At 42.3% G+C, this 23,796-nt stretch overlaps 1 protein-coding gene across 5 annotated transcripts in view; it reads left to right on the top strand.

Moving 5' to 3' along the window:
- GRID2 (glutamate ionotropic receptor delta type subunit 2) overlaps positions 1–16,773 on the top strand; it is a 679,862-nt gene extending 663,089 nt beyond the window's left edge. Inside the window, exons 15-17 of one of the 5 annotated variants that reach the window (XR_015803327.1) lie at positions 9,667–9,907; positions 11,069–11,967; positions 14,028–14,166. Coding sequence is in view for 4 of the 5 variants with exons in the window: in XM_014875285.2 (XP_014730771.1) it covers positions 9,667–9,907; positions 14,028–14,450 (664 nt within the window). In the remaining variant the exon portion in view is untranslated. Of the gene's footprint in view, positions 1–9,666; positions 9,908–11,068 lie in introns of all 5 variants that reach the window. The other 4 variants (XM_088163982.1, XM_014875285.2, XM_088163983.1 and 1 more) reach the window with 4 other exon arrangements.
- Positions 16,774–23,796: the final 7,023 nt, after the last annotated feature.

Here is a 23,796-nt window from a genome sequence, read left to right as displayed (position 1 = left end):
CTGGTAGCCCTGGGAGAGCATGGGAAAGGATTTCAATCGCTAGGAAATTCTCCAGTTGGCAGAAAACCTGCGGACAGGTGAGGTGGCAGTCTGGCATGCTGATGCCTCCCTGAAAGTAATCGCTCAGTCCAGTGAAGAGGAGCAACTTCCTACCTTATCTCCCCATCCACAAGAGCAGCAGGGTTGCAAAAGGCAGCAGCACAGCCCATGGGCTCGTGGTGTGCACAGATTGATCAGAGCCCTGCACTCAGGCAGCTCCTTGCTCGTTGTGCTACTTTATCTTTCATAATCTTCTTTTAGGAGAGGTTAAAATCCTCCTTTGGGGGATATTAAAAGATCTGAATGCTCATGGAGGTAGAGACATTTATGATCTCATGTCTTTGAGGAAGTCTTACTGGATGCAGGTTGGAAGGGAAAGCAGGCAGAGCAAGCTCCAAGCCAGCCAAGGTGCCCTAAGCAATATTTCCAGGGTGTCCATCTCAGGCAGATCTGTTTGTAATCTGAGCCAGCTTGTTTCAAAAGTGTTTGATACACGTTTAGCTTTAACAGCAGAAGTCAAATTCCTCAAACCTCAAGGTGCAGAATAAGAAATATTCGGTTTTTTCAAGTGTAGTCCAATCCACTATTCAGTGCCTGTGGTAAATTCGATGGAGACTCTTGCAATTTCTAGGCAGAATTGTGGCTCTTCCTTAGGCTTCCCTGGATAGCTTCTATACTGCTGTGTGTATTTGAAGAGTATTCATTGGTAAGATCTGAGAAAGGCTTTAAAGAAGGAATGTATTTCAGAGTATCTCTAGAAATGGTTCCTCTATGAAATGCTTTTGCCTGGGAGAACAAATCAAAGTTATGAATTAAATTCTGAAGTAATAATATATCTTATACAATAATCTTAAACGTTTCTACTTTCATTGTCCAAAAGATTGTCTGGAGAGTCTCCTCAGTATATGTTCAAATATATAAGGTTGGTTATTGCTGTGTTCATGTACAGAAAGAGTGATTTCAAACCTCAGTGTGTTTAAAATCCTGTATGGGAATGAATCTGGGAAGCTTTCACTACTGTAACCAAGTACCAAGAAGATAAAAGCATTTGAGGTATTTTTAAATGTCAGATTTCAGACACAAAGCGTATTACTGTGATTTGATCTTCAGACTCTGTATTTATCTGTCTAGCCTCTACTATTCTATCAGTAACTCTGTTCACCTTGGAGATAGCTATCAGCTATTGATTAGGGGTCTCCAAAATCCAAATTATGATATTTAAGTCAAGGTATGTAAATAATTCATTTAAACACTATCAAAAAAGGAAATTTTGAAGATTTTGTTTTTAATTTTTAAGGGTTTAAAAAAATAAGCACTGTACAAGCAATTTAAAACATGAGAGAATCATCAGCCAAATATTTTTGTCATATTTGCTTAGGTAAATAGCAGATAAATGTCAAATACGCAAGGGCCACCTAGATATCTTACTTTTATAAAGAGCTGTTCTGGACTGTCACTTCAAGGAACTTAGTGTAGCTGATGTGTCTTCTGTTTCTCAAAATATAGATGCAGGTACTTTGGATAAGAATGAGGCTTTGCACTGCCCAAAGCGTGACTCCAAGCAAACATGATCATCTCCAGGTTCTTACACGGAAATGAAAGATCTTTTCCTGCACCCAATAACCCAAATATCACAGTGTGCTTAAGGATGCTGCTGACATTTTCAAAGACCACCCAAGGTGTTGCCTTTCTGACTGCAGCTGGGTCTCCATGGGGCTCTCTGTCTTTCCTTTCCAGCTCTCCTGCATCTCTTCTGCTCACTTTCATTCTGCCTCGTCAAGTCTTTGGAGTCTAGTTTTGATATTAGCAAATACCATATTGTCATAGCCGGAATAAGTGCTTGCCTTTTAACATATACATATTAACATATGTATAAACATATACAATATTAAAAAATTGAAGTTCACTAGTCACCACAATTCTTAAGATCTTTAGATATTAATAATTTGATTTTTAATGTAATACCCTTTTAGCTGAAGACAAGGCTTGTGTGTTCATCCAGTGCTAGGTCAGGTTCAGTGAACTAGTTTATTCATCTTTCTCACAGCACATCAGCAGAGGGTCTAAACAGATTGGTTAAAGCTATTCCTTATGATCTAATTAAAAAGAATTCCTTAAAAGAAAAGACAAATATTTTAGTATTTCATTTTGATGTTTTCTTAATGCAAACTTTTCACGTTTGAATTATTGCTTTGTGTCCAAAAAGTCTGAGAATGCACTTTGAAATAGTAATCGAGCCTAAAAACTGTTTGCATCTTAGTCTTGGGAAAAAAAACCAATACCAAAGTCAAACTAAAGTGTTTGTTTCAATTGTTTTCCTTCTGCTAAGCAAGAGAACAGTTATTTACATGTCTTGTTAACCACAGGGATTCTCAGGCAGGGGTCAGCTGGCAAGTGACACTGGAGGAAATGTTCAGTGAGGTGAGAGTTAAGGGAGAAGACATCTAACAAGTATGCAGTGGCTGAAAGGGCATGTTGCAAGTTTTCCATTTTTGGTTAATCGAGGTATCCTGTACTGATTCAGAAAAATGCCATATTTGTCATAGCCTGTCCAGAAAGGTTGGGGCTCCCAGGTGTGCTCTGTGTTGGGTTCTGCTGTCTGAAAGTTAATAATGGAACTCCTGCTGACGTTGGAGTTTTCTGATTTTGTGTGAAATCATTGATTAATTTTAGATAAGAGAGGAGCTCCTGATTTATTTACATACTGCTTGGGACCTGCAACTCAAGTCCTCGAGCAGTATGCATGTAATCATAACTTCTGCTCATAAAGCCACAAAATCACTTCTGAGTGCCTCCAGTGTTGTGGGGACTGTAAATTTAGGAAGGAGTACTGTCTCTCCATCCTATGGCAGTCCCGTGCATCACAGCTGATCTGTGGATCATGGAGGCCACTTTGGAAGCACATTTCCCACACAAAGACAGATTTCCCAGGGCAAACCGAGGACAGGGAGTGCAGACCTGTCCCAGGGGAAGGGACCACATCAAAGCCTGCTCAGATCTTCTGCAGACTCCACGAGTTGTCCCTGTTCTTGCTTTTGGCTTATGGTAATGAAGGCGAGAGGAAAATTAAGTCCAGGGTGTTCGTGTGGCCATGAAGTACTGAATTTTTTATAAAGCTTAGTAAGTGTCATTTTTCAAGTAATTTTCTAAAAGAGGGCTGGATTGTGGGTAGTGCACAGGAACCAATGTACCTTGAAAGTACATTTCTTTGTTTTAATAAGGCTGGCGCTGTACCGTGACTCGCCATAATGAATTAATTTGGTGTTTACCATAACAGCACTGAGCTTAATGAACTCATCATATTTATACAACTGTCTGTAGATGTTCTCTTGTCATTTGGGATTTATAAATAGGTACTAATACTTTTATAGCTGCTTTCTCCTGAGCAGGAAAGTTCTTCACAGTGAAAGGCCATTAAAGCTCACTTCTATTTTTCTATATAAAAAGTAAGCAGAAGATCTTTAATAACTTGATTTTTATCTTTATGTAGGTTTCTGAATTGTTAGTATGTACTCAGCAAAGTTGTTCAACTTGAACAAAACTATCCCAGAGCCGCCCTTATCAAATTCTACCAGTCATATAATAACTAGAGTTAATATCTCATTTTACTGCAGATGCCATTTCATTTAAGGTTAGCCTTCTGCATTTGAGAGAGAGTATCCATGTAAGTTCAACAGATTTAAGTAAAAAGAAGTTCTCTAAATTGAGCAAAGTGATGCTAATTTATGGGATCGAAGTGATGAGTGCTACATCTTTAGAAGGTAATGGTTTGTTGCTGAACAAAACAGAAGGTCAGCTGCTTTATCTCTTTCAGTATTGTTTGATATGCAAATCCTTAATGCTGAACAGCAGCTCTGGTTTACTATTGCTTCTTCTGTCATCTCTAGAAGGCAAGATGCTTCTCCTTGTTTCTGTGCACTGCCTTCCTGCTGACAGCAGTGTGCAGCCAAGCACTGCTGAAGGGCACATCAGAAGGCGGCCACCTGCCTGCCCTCGTGGGCCTCCAGTTAGCCGGGCTTAAATCTGCTTGGAGTCCCTGCCACAAAGCAGGCTTTGCAGCTGGACCCACGGGCACTCTTTTGCTGGGTTAAGTGGTGGGAATGGGTGCAAAGGGAGCACAGCTTCGTCTAATCTGCCAGCATTTGGCTGGCACACAAAAATTTCCTCTCATGGAGCCCATGATTGGCAGTTTATTAAAAACTGGCTTTACAAAAATATCCACACAGGAAAACAGAAAACAGTCTCTTCAGAACCAAAAATTCTTGCAGTCGAAGGAAGGGCTGATATATCTATATATATAGATATAATGATCTCTGTTTCCAGGTGCTTTGCTCATTTAGCAAGCTCTCCCAACATCACTTCATCCACTCAGGAGCAGGCACTGGCGGTGCCCCCCTCTTTGTTTCACCTCAGGACAATGACTTCTGCCCTACACACATCCTTTCTATGGCTGAAATATGATGCTATAAATCTTACAAATATGATTTATGGCATCAAAGCCAAGGCTTTGAGCATCAATGTGTGTCTCCTGCCAGGCCTCAAGGATGAGGGCAAAACATGAAAACTCACCAGGTCTCAGTGAGACAGTGAGGTACCACTGGTGGGAGAGGAGATGAAAAGGACTCCAAGAGTGTCTTACTGGCCTCTCTCCATTCTTATTACCCGCTCCCTTCTCCATGAGGAAGCAAGCCAGGCTAGGCAGCAGCCATGCCCCTCTGGCACCACAGCCCTGAGCCAGCCTTCCAGGTGGCACCAGTGAAAGCTACTCTGCTCCCCAGAGAGGAGCCTGCTTTGCCAAAACCTAAAGCTTGCTCAGGGAGATGCAACAGGAACTGGCATCACTGCAGTTATTGCAGTGAATAGGAAAGGTTTAGGCAGTTGCTACACTGAAACACAAAACCCACAAATGCTCCTTGTGGGTCCCTACCTGTCTATTTTGATAATCGAAGGATGCTTACAAATCAGCTTAGTTTTATGTCTTGCTTAAAGAGGAGAACCAAATTCTGCAGACTTTGTACCAGATTTTTGATAGAAAAGTTCCAGTAAGAAGGTTTTGCCTGAGGAATGATTTTTGGCTAGCCACTTCAGAAGGTACCAGAGCTCTTGTCACTGCCTGATCCCACCTGCAAGCAGCAAGTGCTTCCAAAGGCAGCCCATGTGAGCCCCCTGGGAGCCAGCACAAGGGCTGGGACCTTGGCTCAGGCTCTCAAGACAGAGTCCACCAATGTACACAACTATAGCATTTTTATTTTTATTATTTACATTTTTCCCCCATTTCAACACTGGGCATTCATTACATTGGCTCTGCAAATCTGTTCTCTGCAGCAGTCTGATCTGCTGACTAGAGCCAAGCACCTCATCACATCCTCTTCCTTATCAGTGCCAACGGGGAAGTTATCCCTCTGGACAACATGTTCCTGGTGCAGGAAGCTGATATTCAGTCACCTTTGACATCCCAGAACATGCATTGAAATTTCCAATATCATTGTAAATGGCCTCTCATATCTCAAGCTCGCTACTGATAGCTGAGAATAAAATTAGATCAAAAAAGGTGTTGTCACAGAGGTTTCACTTTCAGAGCATTTGTGACACCTTGCTATCATATAAAGTTGGGGGTTTTATCTGTAGGTATTTTGGAGGAGTAATTCCATTTCACTGCCAGCAGCAAAGTACATAGTTACCAAGTGGAATCCAGCCTTATTTCCATTGATTCATTAGAATTTGTTCACATCTCTGTTAGATTTGGAAACCAAAGGCAGCTTAGTTTTCTGTGTTTATATCCACAAAACATCACTTGGCACTGTGAATTCAGAGCCAAATCAGTTCAAGTGCACACAGACATTTTCTTTTGTGCAGCTCAATAAATTTACGTCATTGCCTTGAAAAATGTAACTTTAGCACTTTTCTTGCTAAAGAAGAATATATTTAAGACCTGAACTCTATCCATAAGCAAGTTTTAAAGGTCATGGTTTTTTGACAAATCGGATTATTTCAATATATAGGCTTCTTTTGTAAGCTTTTTAAGACTATGGTATTTCAGAATATCAGGAACTCATGTGCCCTGCTTATTAATTTCCACTGGCTTATGTCTTGTAGTACCACTCTGTACTATAAGGAGGTTCAAAAGAGCCAAGGCCATTGAGGAAAACGTTCAGTTGTAAAAATCTGGGACTAGGAAGGAGAGGCATTTGCTGGAATTATAGCATTAGGACATCATTATCATTCAGAGCATTTAGTTAATGCGTTATTACTTTAGTCATTTATTAAATTTGAAAATCAAATAACAAACTGATTGCAGTGTCTGCCACCCAACAGGTACATCTCATTAACGTATCGGGGAACCCACCAGGAGCTGCGGCAGATCCATGTATTTCTATGGAAAGAGTGCCATCGTGTGGGAGCCTCCTTGCAGCACGCAGGGATAGCAGTGCCTGTATGCTTGCTAGGAAGGAATCTCCCCCTCGCTTCCTCCTTTGTTTTTCCTGGCATTTCCATAAAAACACAATTTTCGTTTCTGAAAATGAGCTACCAAGATAGGAACTTTCATCACTAGGAACAGGTTAGAAGTGTTAAATCTCGTTAATATGTTAGCTATTATTTTGATTCCACAAACAGGTGAATTCTGGAAAAAAAAGTGTTTCTGAAGCCTAACAGAAGCAGGATCTCCCTCTTTCTCTGTGTGCCATTAATATAGTTAGATATTAGTGCTCTTATCATTTCTCTCAATATATATTTTTATCCCTCAGCATCTGTTTGCAGCTGCAGTTTTACAAGGCTTCATTATAAGCTTTCCACCACTTGAGCTCTCTCATGTAATGATACCAATACTATCCCCAATTTCTACTTCCATTTTTAATGTTTTCCTTTAAAGAATTGAACTTACGTGTTACATCCATAAAGAAAATTGCCAATAATTACCAGGGGTACAATTAGGAATAAATCTCTGTTAAGGAACAAGCCAAAGCTCAGTGTCTTTATGCAAATGCCTTTTGTTAAAAAGATGTCTCGTGTAATCAGGAATTATACTGACAAGTGAAGAATCATTTAATTAATGAGAGTAGAGCAATCATTTGGATGGCTCATTCTATTTCCCGACTGAATAAAAGAGAGAAAATAGCCCTGCTTAGGGATTAGAGCCACTGCTGGAAGACATAAACCCCATGGATGTTGTTCTGTTACTGCCTTGGGTAGATAGTACAGTAATTCCTAAATATAAAAACACATATATTTGGATTAGGCATTGAAAATTAATTGGCTATTACTCCACGAGAACTTCTACCAAAGGGTTCTGTTCATGTTGGCTGTCTGCTCCTGCTAACCTCTCATAATGAAATATTTGGGCCAAAATACTCCCCTAAATCCTAGTACATGATTCCAGGGCAGTGAGAACCAGAGTTACAGTGAGTTCTTTCCGTAAGGACTATGCCATGATGGAGGGTAGTGTATGGACCCTGTTTGCAGTTGCAGAGGAGTAATCCAGTCTCCAGTTCAGCCCTTTGTTTAGAGCAGGTCAATTTGCTCTGGGTCTTTCCCACTGGGTCTCTGAATTTCACCTGGGGTGGTGATGCCATAAATTCTCTGTTCCATTGCTTGACCTCTCTGATTCTCCTCTTATCTGGTTGGAATTTCTTATCTTCCAGTTTATCCCAGTTGCATCTCCTCCTATCACTGGGTCTAACTCGAGCTTCTCTACACTCCCAACAGGCAGCAGTGGCAGCAGTCCTTCCTGTGGTGCCTTCCCTCCAAAGTTCATCTGAGCATGGGTGGCTCTAACAACTATTCGGTCTCTTGCCACAAAGCAGAGAAATCCTCCCATCCTTGGGATGTACCTGCTCCATGAGAAAGCTTCAGGATGAGGCTTCCCTAAGCTGTCTCTGGGTTTGGGAGAAGTCAAAATGTAGTCCAGGAGACTCTGACCTTGAATACCTTTCTCCAGGGTGGGACCTTGAGCAATATACTGTCAGCAGGCACTGCACAGAATTTGTCCCACTTCTTACAAACTCAAAGCTACATGAACAAGATGATTCTGGCATCTCTAAGGACATGTGTACCACCTCTGATCTGTTCCTTTAGGGCACTGTTCCCTCTGGGACAGCGCAGGGGTGAACAAGCTGTTCCCCTCTGAACAGGTCATGATCCCAGCCACCAGACACTACGAGGTGGGAATTGGGAGCTCCCTCCAGGGCTGTGCTGGGATTTCAGCCACTAGTGGCTGTGTCAAGCCTCCCATTCCCGGCAAGACCACAGCACAAATATGTGGTCATTTGGATGTGCTGTTGCAAATTAAGTGGCCTCGTGGACACGACTACGTGTTGAAGCAGCATCAGAGACTGAGTCACCCCTGTACAGAGCAGCTCCCTGTGGTCCCCAGGTGCATTCAAGCTCCCTTTTGAGGCTGATACAGACCACTGCACTGAGCTGCTGTGGTAGCCCTGAGACTGTGGGACAGCTTTCCTTCTTCCTGTAGTGCACTACAGTCTCTCTGGTAGTAACATCCCAGACCTCTTCTGGTTTGTGTGCACTTGGACTTTTTTGCATGCTGTGTCAAATGATTGCAGTTGTAATTGTTTGCTTTCCAACACTGAAATGAAAAGCAAATTTATTACAAAATGTATTAAACAAAATTATTATGGAGGAAAACTTTTCTTGTTGTTTTATTCTTTTTAGGTGTAATCATTGAATTTTTTATCTTGGATAACCAGGGGCACCCAGAAGTTACTCTAGTCATTTCTGGATTAAAAAAAAACCAAAAAAACAAACAAACAAAAAAAAACCACAAAAAAAAACAAAACAAAACAAACAAACAAAAAAAAAAAAACAAAAAAAAAAAAAAAAAAAAAAACATAAAAAGCCAACACTCTCCTTAGAAATAAATGGAGTAAATATGAAAATATTCTTCCAAACAAAATTCTCATTTCTCAAACATTTCATGTGACAGGAACTCTAATTAAATATGTTGTCTTTGCAAGCTGCCTAGTAAATACTTGGTTGCAGGCTGGGTATGTAGGTCCAAAGACAAGTGAATTCCACACCAAGGAACCTTCCTGTGCAATCACTTATCATCAGGTTGCATTCTGACATTAAGCAAGACTGGTTTAGGTCATCACTGACTGCAATAAGATGGTTTTGCTCTCTCTCCAAAGCAGGAAATGGAGGTAACCCAATAAAGATCAGTTTACAACAATATCGTGTGTAACATGGTAAATCTGAAATGTATATTCCTTCTGATTTTTTAAATTGAAATGTCTCTTCTCCAACGATTAGAATGCAAAATATTGTCAGACAGCTAATGGACTATGAAAGTCACTTGACCTAGACTAGTAAAAGCTGATTGGGAAAATATAGTATATGAAATAAAGCATTTTCATTGAGATGGTTAAAAGAAGGAAAAAGAGATTTGTGTGTGTTTTGGTGTATCTGGACTAGAGCATAGATACCCATATGCTCAGTCTAACAGGCAAGCCCATACCCAAGCTTTCTTCTCTGGCTAAACCAATCTGTGCAGGTTCATCTGCTGCTTGGCTTTCCAAGACACGTGGGAAGGTTGCAGGCAGTCAGAGTTACACCCTCACACTGTCAGGTGCCTCTCCCCCACCATAACCCCTCACTCTGTGCTTTCTCCCCAAGGATTTTGGAGCTGCAGCAGAATGGTGACATGGACGTACTGAAGCATAAGTGGTGGCCGAAGAACGGTCAGTGTGATCTTTACTCATCTGTGGATACCAAACAGAAAGGAGGTGCCCTGGACATAAAAAGTTTTGCAGGTGTTTTCTGCATCCTCGCTGCAGGGATTGTCCTATCCTGTTTCATTGCAATGTTGGAAACGTGGTGGAATAAAAGGAAAGGCTCCCGGGTTCCATCAAAAGAGGTATTAGACCCTCCATTTCTCCTGGGGAATTGTCATGCACCATAAAGATTGCTGCCTTGACTTTATAGCACTAGAGAGGGCGGGGAATCAAGTTCAGAGATACTTCATTAGATTCCTGATTTTTTAAGGTAAATGATGTTCCTCAAAATCTTTCTGGCTATTCTTTCTAGAAAAGCTTGAATAAAAATAAATGTATATTGATGATGTATAAATATGCAACTATTCTGAGTAAAACACAATTATTACTTGTAGAATAGTACATTATTAATACATCAGTATTTAGTTCATTGTTCCCATTGGTGACAGCTAATTCTCACTAAGTGTCTTGGCTTCTTGAAAAATACATCCCTTAAGCTCAGTGGCTGAGTCTTTTAAAATACATTTGCAAAATTTACCCCTTTAATCAGCTGTTAGCTTCTTGAATAAGCTTGTCCCCATTTTCAGAAACATTAAGCTCTTGAGACTTCCATGAACTTCAGTTCTTGTTATTTCATCTGAAGTCCAGGGAAGCAAAACTGCATTAGATTTTTCAGGTTCAGGCCAGACTTAGTTCTGAAACCTTTTGCTACAGGCTTGTTTCAGAAAATCTTGTACAGATGCCACAGAGAAATAAGTTATTTTACACCTGAGATGTGTTTGCTTCTACACCTGCACATGTAATGCTCTCCTTCCTGTGGTAGTCTACCTGTTCCTCTACCAGCCATCTGAGCCTTTTGCAATTTTGCACCAAATTTCTTATATTCATAATTAAGTTTTTACTTCTACAAAATGCTAAAAAGAAATTAGTGACAAAATTATTTATTAAAATGTCCTTGGAAGCAACACCCAAAGCTGAACCTAAATATGAGCTTTAATGTAGCACTATCAAATACAGCTTTTCTGTCTGTGTAGCTTAGGCACATCTGTGTAGCTTGTGGGGTATCGCTGTTAATTTGTGTGCGGTGGTCTTGCCTTCTCTGCAGTTTCTTCATTGTGTTTATTCCTGCTAATCTAATGCTGTCTAATCAGGCAGGATTAATTACACCGCCTAATTAGACAACATTGGCACTGATGTTAAAATACATTTAATCTTTTCTTGCCTGTTTTAATTCCCAAGCTTTTTTTTTTTTCTTTTTTCTTTTTTTTTTTCCTTTTTTTTTCTTTTTTTCTTTTTTGTTCAAGATCTGGACCGGACCATTATTAAAAGGAAAAATAAAAAGGAATCTCTAGTCTTTAAATTGGGTTTCTCAGGAATGGAAACCATGTAGTTTCACCTGGTAAATTATTTTAAAACCCTAAAATTTACTTGATTGTTGTTTACCCAAAGTTTCAGAACTTCATACTTACATGTATCTGGTGCAAAACATGAAAATCAATAACAAAGGAAAAGAAAAAAAGCCAACACAGATATTTTACACATGTATAAAATTTTCTATTTCCATTTTCAAATGCTGAAAAATTCAAGCGTGTACTTTCCACAAATGGTATAATTTGGCCTCCATGATCTTTATTATATGGTCATTAGCTTAGCATTTAAACACTCATCTCAACATTAAATTGAAAAGCTTGGCTCAAAACTGAGTTTAACGTGGACGTATGTGCTGAATGTCCCCATTATCCTGGATCTGGGGGTCATTCAGCAAAGAAATACATCGTAACTAACTTTCTTAAAATTCATTTTAGCTTCCATGAAATCCATTGGCTCTTCCAGGCCACTAGTCCAGAATCGGGGGTCAGATTGGGCCAGTTTGTGGTCAGCAAGCCAACCCTTTTTCCTGGTGGCTGCCATCTTGTGCTCCAGAATGCAAGCATTTTTACTGAAAAAAAAATTGTCTAATGGTTGCGAAGATAACATTTCGGTCGCGTGCCAGAAGTAACCCATTCACTGATGTCTGCCTGAGTCTGCAGACAGCCTTAAACAGTAGCTCTGAGAGAAGTATGAACCGCCCCAGTAATCTCAATGGGATGTTGACTCTGAAGCCTGATGATAATTTAAATGTGAAAACTGCTGAATATTTCACTACTGATCACACAAGAGAGAAGAGGAAAGATCATATTATGGAGATATGCACAATCTTACTGTGAGTGGGTCTCATTTTGGTGTATCAATTGGGTGGAGATTGGGTTGTGGGCTAAGCATGGGAGATTATCACCGCTTATATATTTTCACTGGTCTGACCCTAGCCCCAAATGCATCTCTGTAAAAGAAAAATGAACTATTTTGAGTTACTCTTAGAGGCTCAGAAACTATGAAATTCCAATCTTTTCCCGACTGGCATTTTAAATTACAAAGCATTTGTATGTTTGTTTTTTTCAAAATTAAAAACAAACAAACAAAAAACAAAGCAGAAAAACAAAAGGAAAATATTTAGGACTGTCCCTCAGAGACATAGTCATGACTTGCACACGCTAATCGAGCCTCTGTATATTTCTTTAGGTTCTGATGTGGCCCTAGTTCTCCTGCATCAATTTGCAGCTCCAAATTTTTTTAGGAGATAGCGTTTGGTGAATGCGTTTGGATTTGATGTCACCTGTGTGGTTGTTATGTGCATCCATGTCTATGTCCACCTGTGAATAAACAATAGACAGAAAGCTAAGTCCGAGAAATGAGCACTGCATTTTTTCCTCTCTGTGATGAGCTCAAACCAAAGCCCTCGTGGTCAGTGATCATCCAGTCCCTGGGAGATCCCTGATGCCCTGTTCCCTTCCCCTTTTTCCCTGGTTTGTCTCCCTGTCCCTGCCCTCGGAGGGTGCAGTCCTGGAGGGGAGCTGGCCTCTCAGTCTCCTGCCAGCTGGGCTCTGTGTTCGGCGTGGTGCCAGTGCAAATGTTCAGTGATCCATTCTGCTAAGTAGATAAACTCCTGCAGTTTGTTCTAGGTGTGGACTTTGTCAGAGTGCTTGACTTCATTCCTAGAGAAAGGAGGGATCTCAAGCCCATTCGGTATACTAGGAGTTTTGCCATTGATTCAGGGAGCTCTGGATCAAGCCAGTCAATGAATATCAGTAATCAAGGCTGGAAGTCATCAGTGCACATCTATCGGCTGCCTAATTATCCTCTGTGAGGTCCTAGAGTGTGAGATATTTCTAGTGGCCTGGAAGAGCCAGTAAATTTCACAGAGATTAAGGTAAATTTTAAGGTTAGTTGAAATTGATTTTTGTTCTGAATGAGCTGCACTACTTAGACTGAGGGAATATCCCTGTTCATGTGTACTTAATGCTGCTTTGAATGAAGCTTTGCAGTTCAGCAGAAATATATATGTACAACACAGGTGATTTATTGGGTCACCTAGGGCTTTCTCCTCTTTTTTAACTTCTATGCATTTAAATTCTCAATTGTAACAAACAAACCTGTTTAATTGCATTCTCTGGGAAAAGAGATTTAAGAAGGAAAAGGGACAGAGGTAAGAGAAGCGATGATATATTATAATAAATGCATCAGGCTGCCTTCTCTTCTCACCCACAAAAGTATAATTCCATCAGAATAGATGGAATTGCTTCTTTGTAGGTAAGGAGATAATTAATCCCTCTGTTGGCATTGTAATTTAAAATTGCCTGGTGTACTCCTTTCTGTGCGATGTCAATGAGTCACCAGTGCTTGGGTTTTTTTCTCTGTATGTTCAGCTTTTCTATACCACAATTTACATTATAAAGGCGAAAAGGAACCTGAGAAGTTTCTAGCCCTTCCTTAAACCCTGAGAGGATGACAAAGATGGCAACCTGATCCCTCAGAGCCTCCCATGTTGACATCCAAATTTAGTTCTCATTGCGGAGTTGAAGAACTGGCATCATTCCAGGCGTTTGAGATTATGCAGTTTACTTTTATTCAGCTGTTGCTAGTCTAACCCACCTAGCTCCAAGCTTGCCTTTTCCTGAAAATCTACCGGTGGCGCTTTGAGTTTTGTTGTTTGGATCCAGGGTTTGAAGGTAGCTGTGGTGTAAGGGTCTGCCTCAGTTCGGCTTTGCCCACCTGGCTTCAGGCGGTGGGGGAGTTCGCTGGTGACATTCAGGACACCGTCAGCCAAGAGCCAGCTCTAGTTAATTGTGCCTTGTGCTCCCCGGGCAGTGCTGATCACCCTGTGAAACTTCAGCCCAGCACAAATGGCGATGGTGAGTGGTGCCTCTTGTTTTTCTCATTCCCCAGGACGACAAGGAGATCGACCTGGAGCACCTCCACAGGCGCGTGAACAGCCTCTGCACAGACGACGACAGTCCCCATAAACAGTTCTCCACCTCATCGATTGACTTGACCCCGCTGGACATTGACACTTTACCCACACGTCAGGCACTGGAGCAAATCAGTGACTTCAGGAACACTCACATCACCACAACCACCTTCATACCAGAGCAGATCCAGACTCTGAGCCGCACGCTCTCTGCTAAAGCCGCCTCGGGATTCTCCTTCGGCAGCGTGCCCGAGCACCGAACTGGCCCTTTCAGGCACAGGGCACCCAACGGGGGCTTTTTCAGAAGTCCCATCAAAACAATGTCATCTATCCCTTACCAACCAACTCCTACCCTGGGCCTGAATATCGGTAGTGACCCAGACCGAGGCACCTCCATCTGAGCATCAGAACAAGTTTCTTCACTCTTTCTTATTTAGGACTCCCTTTGCAAGGAGCACCTGTAATATTGTGGGACTAACATGGATGTAACCTTTCTTCTTTTCCTCATTTTTTGGTTTTGAGGGTTGTGGTTTGGGTTTGGTGCGGGGTTTTTTTTTTGTTTTTTTGGTTTTTTAGTTGTTTGGGGGTTATTTTCTGTTTAGGGGTTGTTTGGGGTTTTTTTTTTCCTTTATTTTATTTAAGAATCAGAATTATTAGTAGCAACTCTTCCTCCTCCTCTTCTCTGCTTTCTCAATCTGGTCTCTTCTGCCTCCCCTTATTCTCTATACTACTTGAATCACTTATTCTTCAGTTTATCACCATGTTAGGTTTTGGTTACTTCAGGCTTTTCATATACTTTAAATATAGGAAACAAGCAGCGATTCATGCATAGGAAAACCCTGAGGATTACTTTACAGAAGGGCATTCGCTCCTCCTCCCCTACCGCCTTTTTTTACTATAATTGCAATAACTGAAGTATTTTTCATGTACTCTGCTGCATTCAGTCAGCGCTCCACTGCTGTGCGTCCTTTTAACTGTGGACCAAAGGCAAACCCTGCAGTTTAAAAAATTGAAAATTAAAAAAAAAAAGGCAAAAAGACCAAAAAAAAACAGAAAAAAAAGAGAAAGGATAACAAATGAAGTTCAAAGACCATTCAGGCCCCATAATATAAGAATGCAATTTTGTAGGATTACAAAAAGCCATTACTATGCCAGTAAAGACTACAGTTAAATCTACTTTTGCACTGCAACAGTGCATATGACCTTTATGTGATTGTACAGTGTTAAAAGTTTTTCTTATGTACAGTAAACTGTATCATATGGCAGAAGCCTCTGTTGTGTTAAATAAATTAGTATCTCATACATATATATATATACATATATACACAGAGGTATGTGTATATATATATACATGTATATATAGCTATAAAATGGCAGCCGTTGCTATTGCAATTCATTTAATAAAGCTTTAGTAAAAATGTGTTGTATACAGGAGAGATGTACAGTGCAGGGTGTCTTTTCATTTAGAAAAGACGGGTTGCTTTAACGTTATTCTGACTTGCATCATTTGCCAACAGAGCATATTTTATACTTTTCTATTAGAGCATCCAGGGCAATTTAATATTTGTACCTAGATGTAACTCCTTTGGTTAGGTTTTTGCATTGGCTTTTGAGCATTCTATAAGGCTAATCTTGATAATTTTCCTTTTAATTAATTAAACAAACGGAACTCTCTCTTAGGTATACTATGTTCATGAATAACTTCTATAGCTCTAGAGCAGTTTAACATGGATCAAAGCTCAATAAATCCTTTTCCAAGTCAGCACAGCTGATCAATACAACAATGGTGTTAGTGGAGGAAAAAAAAAAGCCCTCAAGATACACAGATGTGGCCTTAATTATACTCACATATTGTTCTAAGGGAAAAAAATATGAACACTCAGTTTGACCCATTCTATGTAAAGTTAGACTTAGAGGAGCTATGTATTTTTTACACTAGTGCCAACTGTATAAAGCAAGAAAAAGAACAGCAGTGAGAGCAAAACCGGTGCCCTCTTTGGCACCAGCTTTTTCAAGTAACACTGTTACCTGTTAGAAATGTAGGAAGAGCTTTCAATTTGTAATCCTTAAACTAAAAATGCGGTTAAGTAGAAAACAAGCAGTTTATCCTGTGAGTTTTTTGGTTTGGTTTTCTTTTTAATGCAACCATACACTTATTTTAATCTAACTCATTCTTTGGCTAAGATTAATAGGAATCAGCCTATGTGATTTGCTTTAGGATAAATTAAAAGGTATACTCTTCAGATTTATTCTATTTTGATGCTAATTCTGTTCTGGGGGAGCATCTTGTACTGTCACTGTTTTTTGTACTAAATCTTCAAATATTGTCTACTGTGTAAGGCAGAACGAATTCTTATCGTGCAAAAGGCCATTTTGTTTCCAGGGTAGCAAGTGTCTAAAAGCATGCACAACTTGCTTCCCCCTTGCAACATTCATGAACTCATTCACACTTCTGAGTAAAAGAAAAAAAAAAGAAAAAAAAAAGAAAAAAAAAAAAAGGAAATTTCTTTCCAACAAGCTACGTAGGGACATACCAGATGTTGCAGTGATTTTAGCTATTAAAAAAATCTGTTAACTATGTACAATATTTAAAATAGGCCTATTTTGATGTGTTGCCTATTATACAGATACACAAAACACTTTTTGGAGGCCTCAGTTACAAGTGGCAGAGCTTTCTGTGTATAATTTGTCTAAATAATTTGTCTAATAAAATTGTTTTCTAAACTTGCGCTTCCTCCTGTTCAGTTGCTGAGTGCTGTGGGATTTCAGACTATGGCAAGGTAATGTACTCATGGATTTACTGCACTGCTATGGAAGGGTTTTTGCCCATGGAGATAGGATGAGCTCCTCAGGCTGCTGAGAGTCAGCTCAGTGAAGAGCATCTATGGAAAACACCAAAGTTTACCATGTTTATCAATGTGAGGCTTAGATTTCAGAGAGCATTTACAAACAGCATTGTGGAGAATAAGTTTAGAATTCCTTAGCACTGACATGTATGGGACATAATTTTTAGAAATACTGCATCCTACCATCATCTATCTTAGTATAATGCAGGAATTTTCTTGGAGCATGGCCTTTATTTTTGTAGAGTCACTTTCTGCCATCTTTATTTGCACAGAGGTTAATTTTCTCTGATAACTGGACATACATTGCCTAACACAAAAGTTTTACTGTGAGAGAAGGTAGCCCATATTTCATTCATGATGGCTTTCTCAATCTTTAGGTTTCATTAACATTTTAAACTAATGACCTAATCATTAGCATGCTGTGCTGCAATAACATCAGCCATGACAATTGCAGTACCCAAAGTTTGTCTCCTGGCTTTTTACATTCAGTTTATTTTATTCACACTTAAATAATATTCCTGACCTATTACAATTTTCTGTTAAGCTTAGCAGGCATTCAGGGGATCATTCCCCTAAATAGAGGCACTGTGTCCCTGTCACACTCACAGACACACCTCTCTAGAGCCAGGTAGTTTTACAGATATGACAGATGTACTCTCTATAATGAGCTACATCATGGTGAACCCAATGTGACACTTCCCTTTCTTTACAACAAATTCCAGGGAAGTAATAGCATTAAAGACTGTCAAGTGTTTCTGCTGCAGTAGCTCTGCTGGAGATACAAGCCAACTGTTTATAAAGATGAGTTGTTTGCATGGTATCTGCAGTTATACGACCTTTTTGAGATACCAGCTGCAAACAAAAAAAGAAAACACATTTATCTGATTTCACAGAATCACCTAGAAAGATGTTTCTGTTGACCAGCAGTGAATACCTGGAGATAAATAGTTCTGCTGAGCCAACCAAGTGAATGACTGCAGCCCTGAGGGACACAGCTGCAGCACAACCAGTGCCAAAGTCCCCCGTGTCTCCCTCTTGACTTCACCAAAAACAAAAAAAAGTAGGATTGTTTCCCTGAACAAATCAGATTTTTCAGAGTATCTTTTTCTTTCCTACTTACATAGGATGCTATGAAGTGATGAGAACATCCTTCCTGTGAACAATCGCTGGGTCATTGCAGCTTACTAGAGGTTTAATTCCTTAACTCTGCTCAAAGCTGATGACATGAAAAGTAAACTAGCTTCCTTTGTGCATGCTCGTGGCTGTAGCTAACAAAAAAAAATAGTCTCCAAAACAACAAAGGCATCACACCAACACGGCCCTGCTTTAACCATTTTTCTCTCAGTACTAATTAATGTTTCCTCTTCACTCTGTTGAGCTATTTTGAAATAAATGTCAAAACCAAGTCTCTCCCCCTTAATCTGAGTCACAGACAAAATTTTTGATAAACACTGGGACATGAACACATGCATCTACGTGTCGCATCCAACAACAGCAGTGGGCAACTGTGAAGACATCATCACAACCTATCAGCTTGTTATATCTCACCCAAGGCATCATTCATGAGGTTGGAAATAGAAGCCTCCAAAAGAAGGTCAGCGCAGGGGAAGTGATTCATAGCTTAACAAATTCCTAAACATAAAAATTTTACCAATTTTCCTCAAAATTCAAGGAATCAATAGCTTAATTTAAAAAGAAAATACTTTTCAAGAGGTGTAGTTATAAAAATAAATATACTAATATACTACCTGTCAAGACTTGCAAAATCTGTCCCTCCCCCAGACCTATTCATCACAGTGGTATAATACTTTATGTGTCCTACAGAATCTATTTCTGTAAGGTTTGTCAAAAGAAAAAAATCATAGCTGGAAAACTAAACTGTCAAGTCATTAACTGCTGTATTCTGGGTCACACAGGAAACTTAGGGCAGAAGGAAGAACTCAGCATCTCAGAACCAGTTCACTGCTGTAAGGGGAAAAATAAATCTTTCTGGGATCAATAACTGCCATACCAGTGGAAAGACAGCTACCTGCAGCCCAGCAAGCACGGGACACCCCTCCACCATGATATCACAGTTCAGTCCTTCTGTAGCTAAGTATTCCAGCACTAGTAAGGCCAACATTTCTTTCCATGCATGATGATTTTTCCCCTTTCTTAAAAAAAGTAAACACTTGTGTCCCATTCTTTCTTCTAAAGGGGTGATGCATCAACATAAGATAGGATAAGGGAGTGCTGCACTGTGCCAAAACAAAAGTTAACAACAGAGATATTTGCAAATCCAGCTATCATCCATTAAAAGACTAACCCTCCAAATCAAAGAGTTAAAACGCAAGCCCATTATTTAATGAAAGGTTTTGGGGGTGCATAAGACAGTCATCAAGCTCCTGAAGGTTCTTCTCTAGGTCGCTCCCCTGGCCCCTGCAGCATCTGATGTGGCAGTAAAGTAAATGAGAGCTGTTTGGGGTTTGTGTGGCCAGATTTTGGCAGTGGGGGGGGGGGCTACAGGGACAGCTTCTGTGAGAAGCTGCCTGAAGCTTCCTCCATGTCCGAAAGACCCCATGACAGCCAGCTCCAAGAGAGACCTGCCGCTGCACAAGACAACTAATGGTGTTTGTGCCCCATGGATCACAGAGTTAATAAGGGAAAAATGTTACTGCCCAGGAGCAGCTGCCACTGGGAGAGAGGGTGAGAATGAGTGAGCCCTGCAGAGCCCCCAGTCAGGCAGAAAAAGGGGGAGGTGCTCCAGCCACTGGAGCAGATTCCCATGCAGGCAGTGGTGAAGCCCATGGTGAGGCAGCTGTGCCCCTGCAGCCCACGGAGATCCAAGGTGGAGCAGAGATCCACCCGCAGCCCGTGGAGAACAGCACAGCAGAGCAGGTGCATGCCCAAAGGAATGCTGTGGGAAGCACATGCTGGAGCAGACTCCCGGCAGGTTCTGTCAGGAGAAAAGAGCCATGGAGAGAGGAGGCCACGCTGGAGCAGGTTGCTGGCAGGACTAGTGACATTGTGGGGGACCCACACCGGAGCAGTCTGTTCCTGGGGTACTGCACGCTGTGGAAGGGACACATGGCTGGAGGAATTAATGAAGAACTGTCCCTTGTGGGAGGGACCCTACACTGGAGTATGGGAAGAGTACGAGGAGTTGTCCCCTGATGAGGAAGGAACAGTAGAGATAATGATGACCCCAGCCTCTATTCCTGGTCCCTTTGAGCTACTGAGGGATAGGATGGTAGAGAAGATCAGCAGTAAAGTTAAGTCCAGGAATAAAGGAGGGATGGAGGGAAGACATTTTCAGATCTGGGTTTACTTCTCATTACCTCACTTTGACCTGATTGGACATAAATTATATTTATCTTCCTCTGAGTCAAGTCTGTTTTGCCAACAATGGTAATGGTTGAGTGATTTTCCCTGTCCTTATCCTAACCCCTGAGCCTTTCATTATATTTTCTCCCCCCTGTCCAGCTGAGGAAGGGGAGGGGTGGAGCAGCTTTGGTGGGCACCTGGCACCCGGCCAGGCACAGCCTCGGCGAGGTGGAGCAGGCAGGTTTGTTTTCACATCCCCACAAGTGCCTCGTGTTACAGCCCCCCAGGTGAGCGCTCAGTGCCGGGCTCTCAGCCACTGCTCTCTCTGCTTCAGGTGTTTGTGGGCACTCCCTCCACCGGGAGCCCAGCACTAGAGACCTGGTGGGCTATGGAGAACAGGAGGAGAAAGGAAAAAAGAATTTATTTCAGAGCAAAAATCTCTCAAGACTCACATGCCTGATTTGAGGGTTCACACCTGGTTGCCCAATAGGTCAGCTGAGTTTTTCCCTCCTTGTGGGGCTGCAGCAGCAGCTTTGATACACAGGATGCAGTATCCCAGTCCACCATACTGGTACTACTGGACTGGAAATACCATACCCTCCTTCTACATATAGGAAAAAGCTCCACATTAATTTTTGTTGCCACTCAAAGAAAGACTCAGAGGTATCACTTACTCCTGGCTCAAGCATTTTTACGGGGAGTGAGAAGGTGGTAAATATTCTATAAAGCATGGCGGGGGGGAAAAAAACAAAGCCACACAAAGTGGGTTGTGTATTACATTTACTGCACTCTGCCATTCTTGCTCATGTCCCTGTCAAATGCCGGGGGCAAAAAAAAAAAAGGAGGAGCAGGCAGCTCTGTGAGTGCATTGTAGCTCTGCCACCGCTGGTATGCTTGCCTTTCTCCCCCACTGGCCAGGGACATGCTTCTTCACACACACAGTGGGGAGGTCTTGTTTGGTTTTGAATATTCCTTGAATATGAATATTCACTGTGGACCACAGTAAGAGTAATCACAGCTGACCCATGTTGTTACTAATTAATTCTTTTGCTTACACACTGGGGAACGGGAGAAAGAAAGCAAATACTGTGAACAAAACTAATAATGTGGTTACTTGCTGCTCCTTGTATCTGACATATTTTAAAGGAATGGTCTCTGCAGCATGACAGCAAAAACAGCAAGAAATTGATGTAGTGTAACAGGAAAGCATGTTACTTTATGAAATAGTGCTCAAGCAACACTGGAATGGTTTGTTTTGCTCGAACTCTTACAGACCTTTCTGAATCATAGTGGTGTTATGTCTCCCCAGGTTTAGGAGACTGCAGATGAAGTTTTCTTACCTCCTCCTTGACAACAAAACAGAATTCCATAAACCCCTTTATATGATTCAAAAATTATTCTGTCAGCCCATCTATACAATATAGAAAGTAGAGCTGATATGAAACACAGGGAGCTTTTTTCTTCTTACATCACGATAAAAGATAGGTAGAGGGGATACACCTAGAAATCTGATTTTTCAAAGACACATTTTATTGTCTTCAATTAATATCACTACATTCTTCACTTTTTAAGACTTTCTATATTGTCTGACAAATGTAGGTCTATCCATATATATATGTATTACGTCTGCTGTGTCTTATGTGGGTTGTTTGAAAAGAGAAAACATATCCATAAATATTGCTAAACATTTATTCTGTAAGTATTGACACATAGAAGCAGCTTTTCTTTCCAAAACTTACAGCCAGTAAATTATTACTCATGGCATTACAGACATGGATGTAAACCAGAGGTTTTTTTACCTAGAGCATACAGTAATTTGCTGGAGTGCGTAAATAGAAGTTAACTCGGAGCAGAGACACGAATTTCTAGAATCTCTACTTCACGGAGTGAAGCCACGTGAGGAGGCGGCTGGTGTGGTGCATCCATAGCCACGCACTTCATTTTCCTGAGTTAATGGGCACTTACAAAAAACATAAACAAACAAGAAAGGAAGGGAAATACCAGAGGGGGGACCCTGTTGTCACTGTTAGAAGAGCAGAGGAGCCGCGCCGGAGGAGCGGCGGTGTCGGTCGGGTTTAGCGGCGGCCCTGCACGGCCCTGCCCTGCCCGGTGCCGCCCGGATGGTGGCGCTGCGGCACCGCCTCCGGTTCCCTCACGCCGATGGCGGCGGCGGCCGGGCCGCGCTCGGTGCCGCTGGGGCCTCGACGGGACGGGCGGCTCTTGTCCCCGGAAAGTGCCGCGGGGGGGCGAGGGCAGTGGCCTTGCGGCTCCCCCTCGCCAGGCGCTCGCCATCCCTCCCTCACGGGGCCGCCGTTCCGGGGCAGGAGAGGGGGGAGCGCGAAGCCGCGCGCGGCCGCGGTGGTCCCGCGGCGGCCGGGGAGCGCCATTTCCCGGGAAACGGGGCGGGCCGCGCCGCTATGCCGCCGGGATAATGGCGGGGGCCAGCGCCCTGTCACCTCTTGTGTGTGCTTTCCAAAGAGGAGCCCGGGCGTGGCGAATGGGACACAGACTGCCATTGTGCCGGCGACACTTTAATCGCCCACACCTACAATATTCAACCTGCTGCCGGCAGCGGGGCAGCCCCGGGGCGCACACCCCACCCCGGCGGACCGGGCGGTGGCCTCGCCGCCGTCTGCCTCACCAGGGCGAGGCTTCTGGGGGCACCTTCAGTGCCGTGGTGCGTGCTCGGCCACCGAGCACTCCCAGAGCAGGAGTCCCGAGCCTGGGAGACCCGTCTGGCTGGCAGAGGTGGGACAGAAATGCCCGAGTGTTCATCCCAGGCGGCTGTGGCACGACACTCAGGGAACCGTGGAGGCACCAGGGTTCTGTTCAGCAAAGCAGCTTCGGCTGGACATTGCTTGTGTGCTGCTTTCCCATGGGTGTCACCTCGTGCTCTCACTGGGGTGTGAAGGCACAGAGGCCTACAGCACAGATAATTCCTCCCAGGGTAGGTGCAACACCTGTGCTGAAGCAATAGGTGGGGGTGTCTGCTTTATGAAGCAGGCAGGGTGGGTCGTCCTGCCATCCCTCCCTCCAAAACTGAGCCTCTCAGGTTCTTACTGAGCTCATCCATGACCTCTGTGACATGAGAGCCATGTACCGAGGCTATGAACTGCGGGTACCTGAAGAAAGCTGTCAAGCACCTGGCTTCAGCTTGCCATCAGCTGTGTCTAGTTTCACCTTCTGCCTTAACAGAGTCCTTGCTCACTGCAGATGAACACTAGGCTTCACCCTTTGGGAATTTATAAAACTTCTAGGGAGATCAAACCATCCTGCATGCCTGAAAAATAGAAATGCTTGTAAGTCTCCCTCCCTCTCCAGACCAATCAGCTCTACAGCTCAGGGCTGTGCCAGAGGTACGGGTCTTGCTGCAGTCAGGGTTTTGCAAGCCCGCTGCCACAGGAGAACTGCTTCCCAAGAACTACAGGACTGCTGCTTGAACAAAACCCACAAGGACACTGTCACAGGCACTGCAAGGAACACTCTGCTGAAGTTGTCTGATGTCTAATAGACTGGGAAGAAGAGTCTTGTGCATGGCTTGGAATTTTGAGGTGCCCCTAAAGCTTAATTCTCTTTAATCCTCTCTTAATTTTTGTGT

The sequence above is a fragment of the Sturnus vulgaris genome, chromosome 4, assembly GCF_052056855.1.
Source record: "Sturnus vulgaris isolate bStuVul1 chromosome 4, bStuVul1.hap1, whole genome shotgun sequence".
Taxonomy (NCBI): Eukaryota; Metazoa; Chordata; class Aves; order Passeriformes; family Sturnidae; genus Sturnus; species Sturnus vulgaris.
Note: the sequence above shows the minus strand (reverse complement) of the source record. Positions and strands in the feature narration are given on the sequence as shown.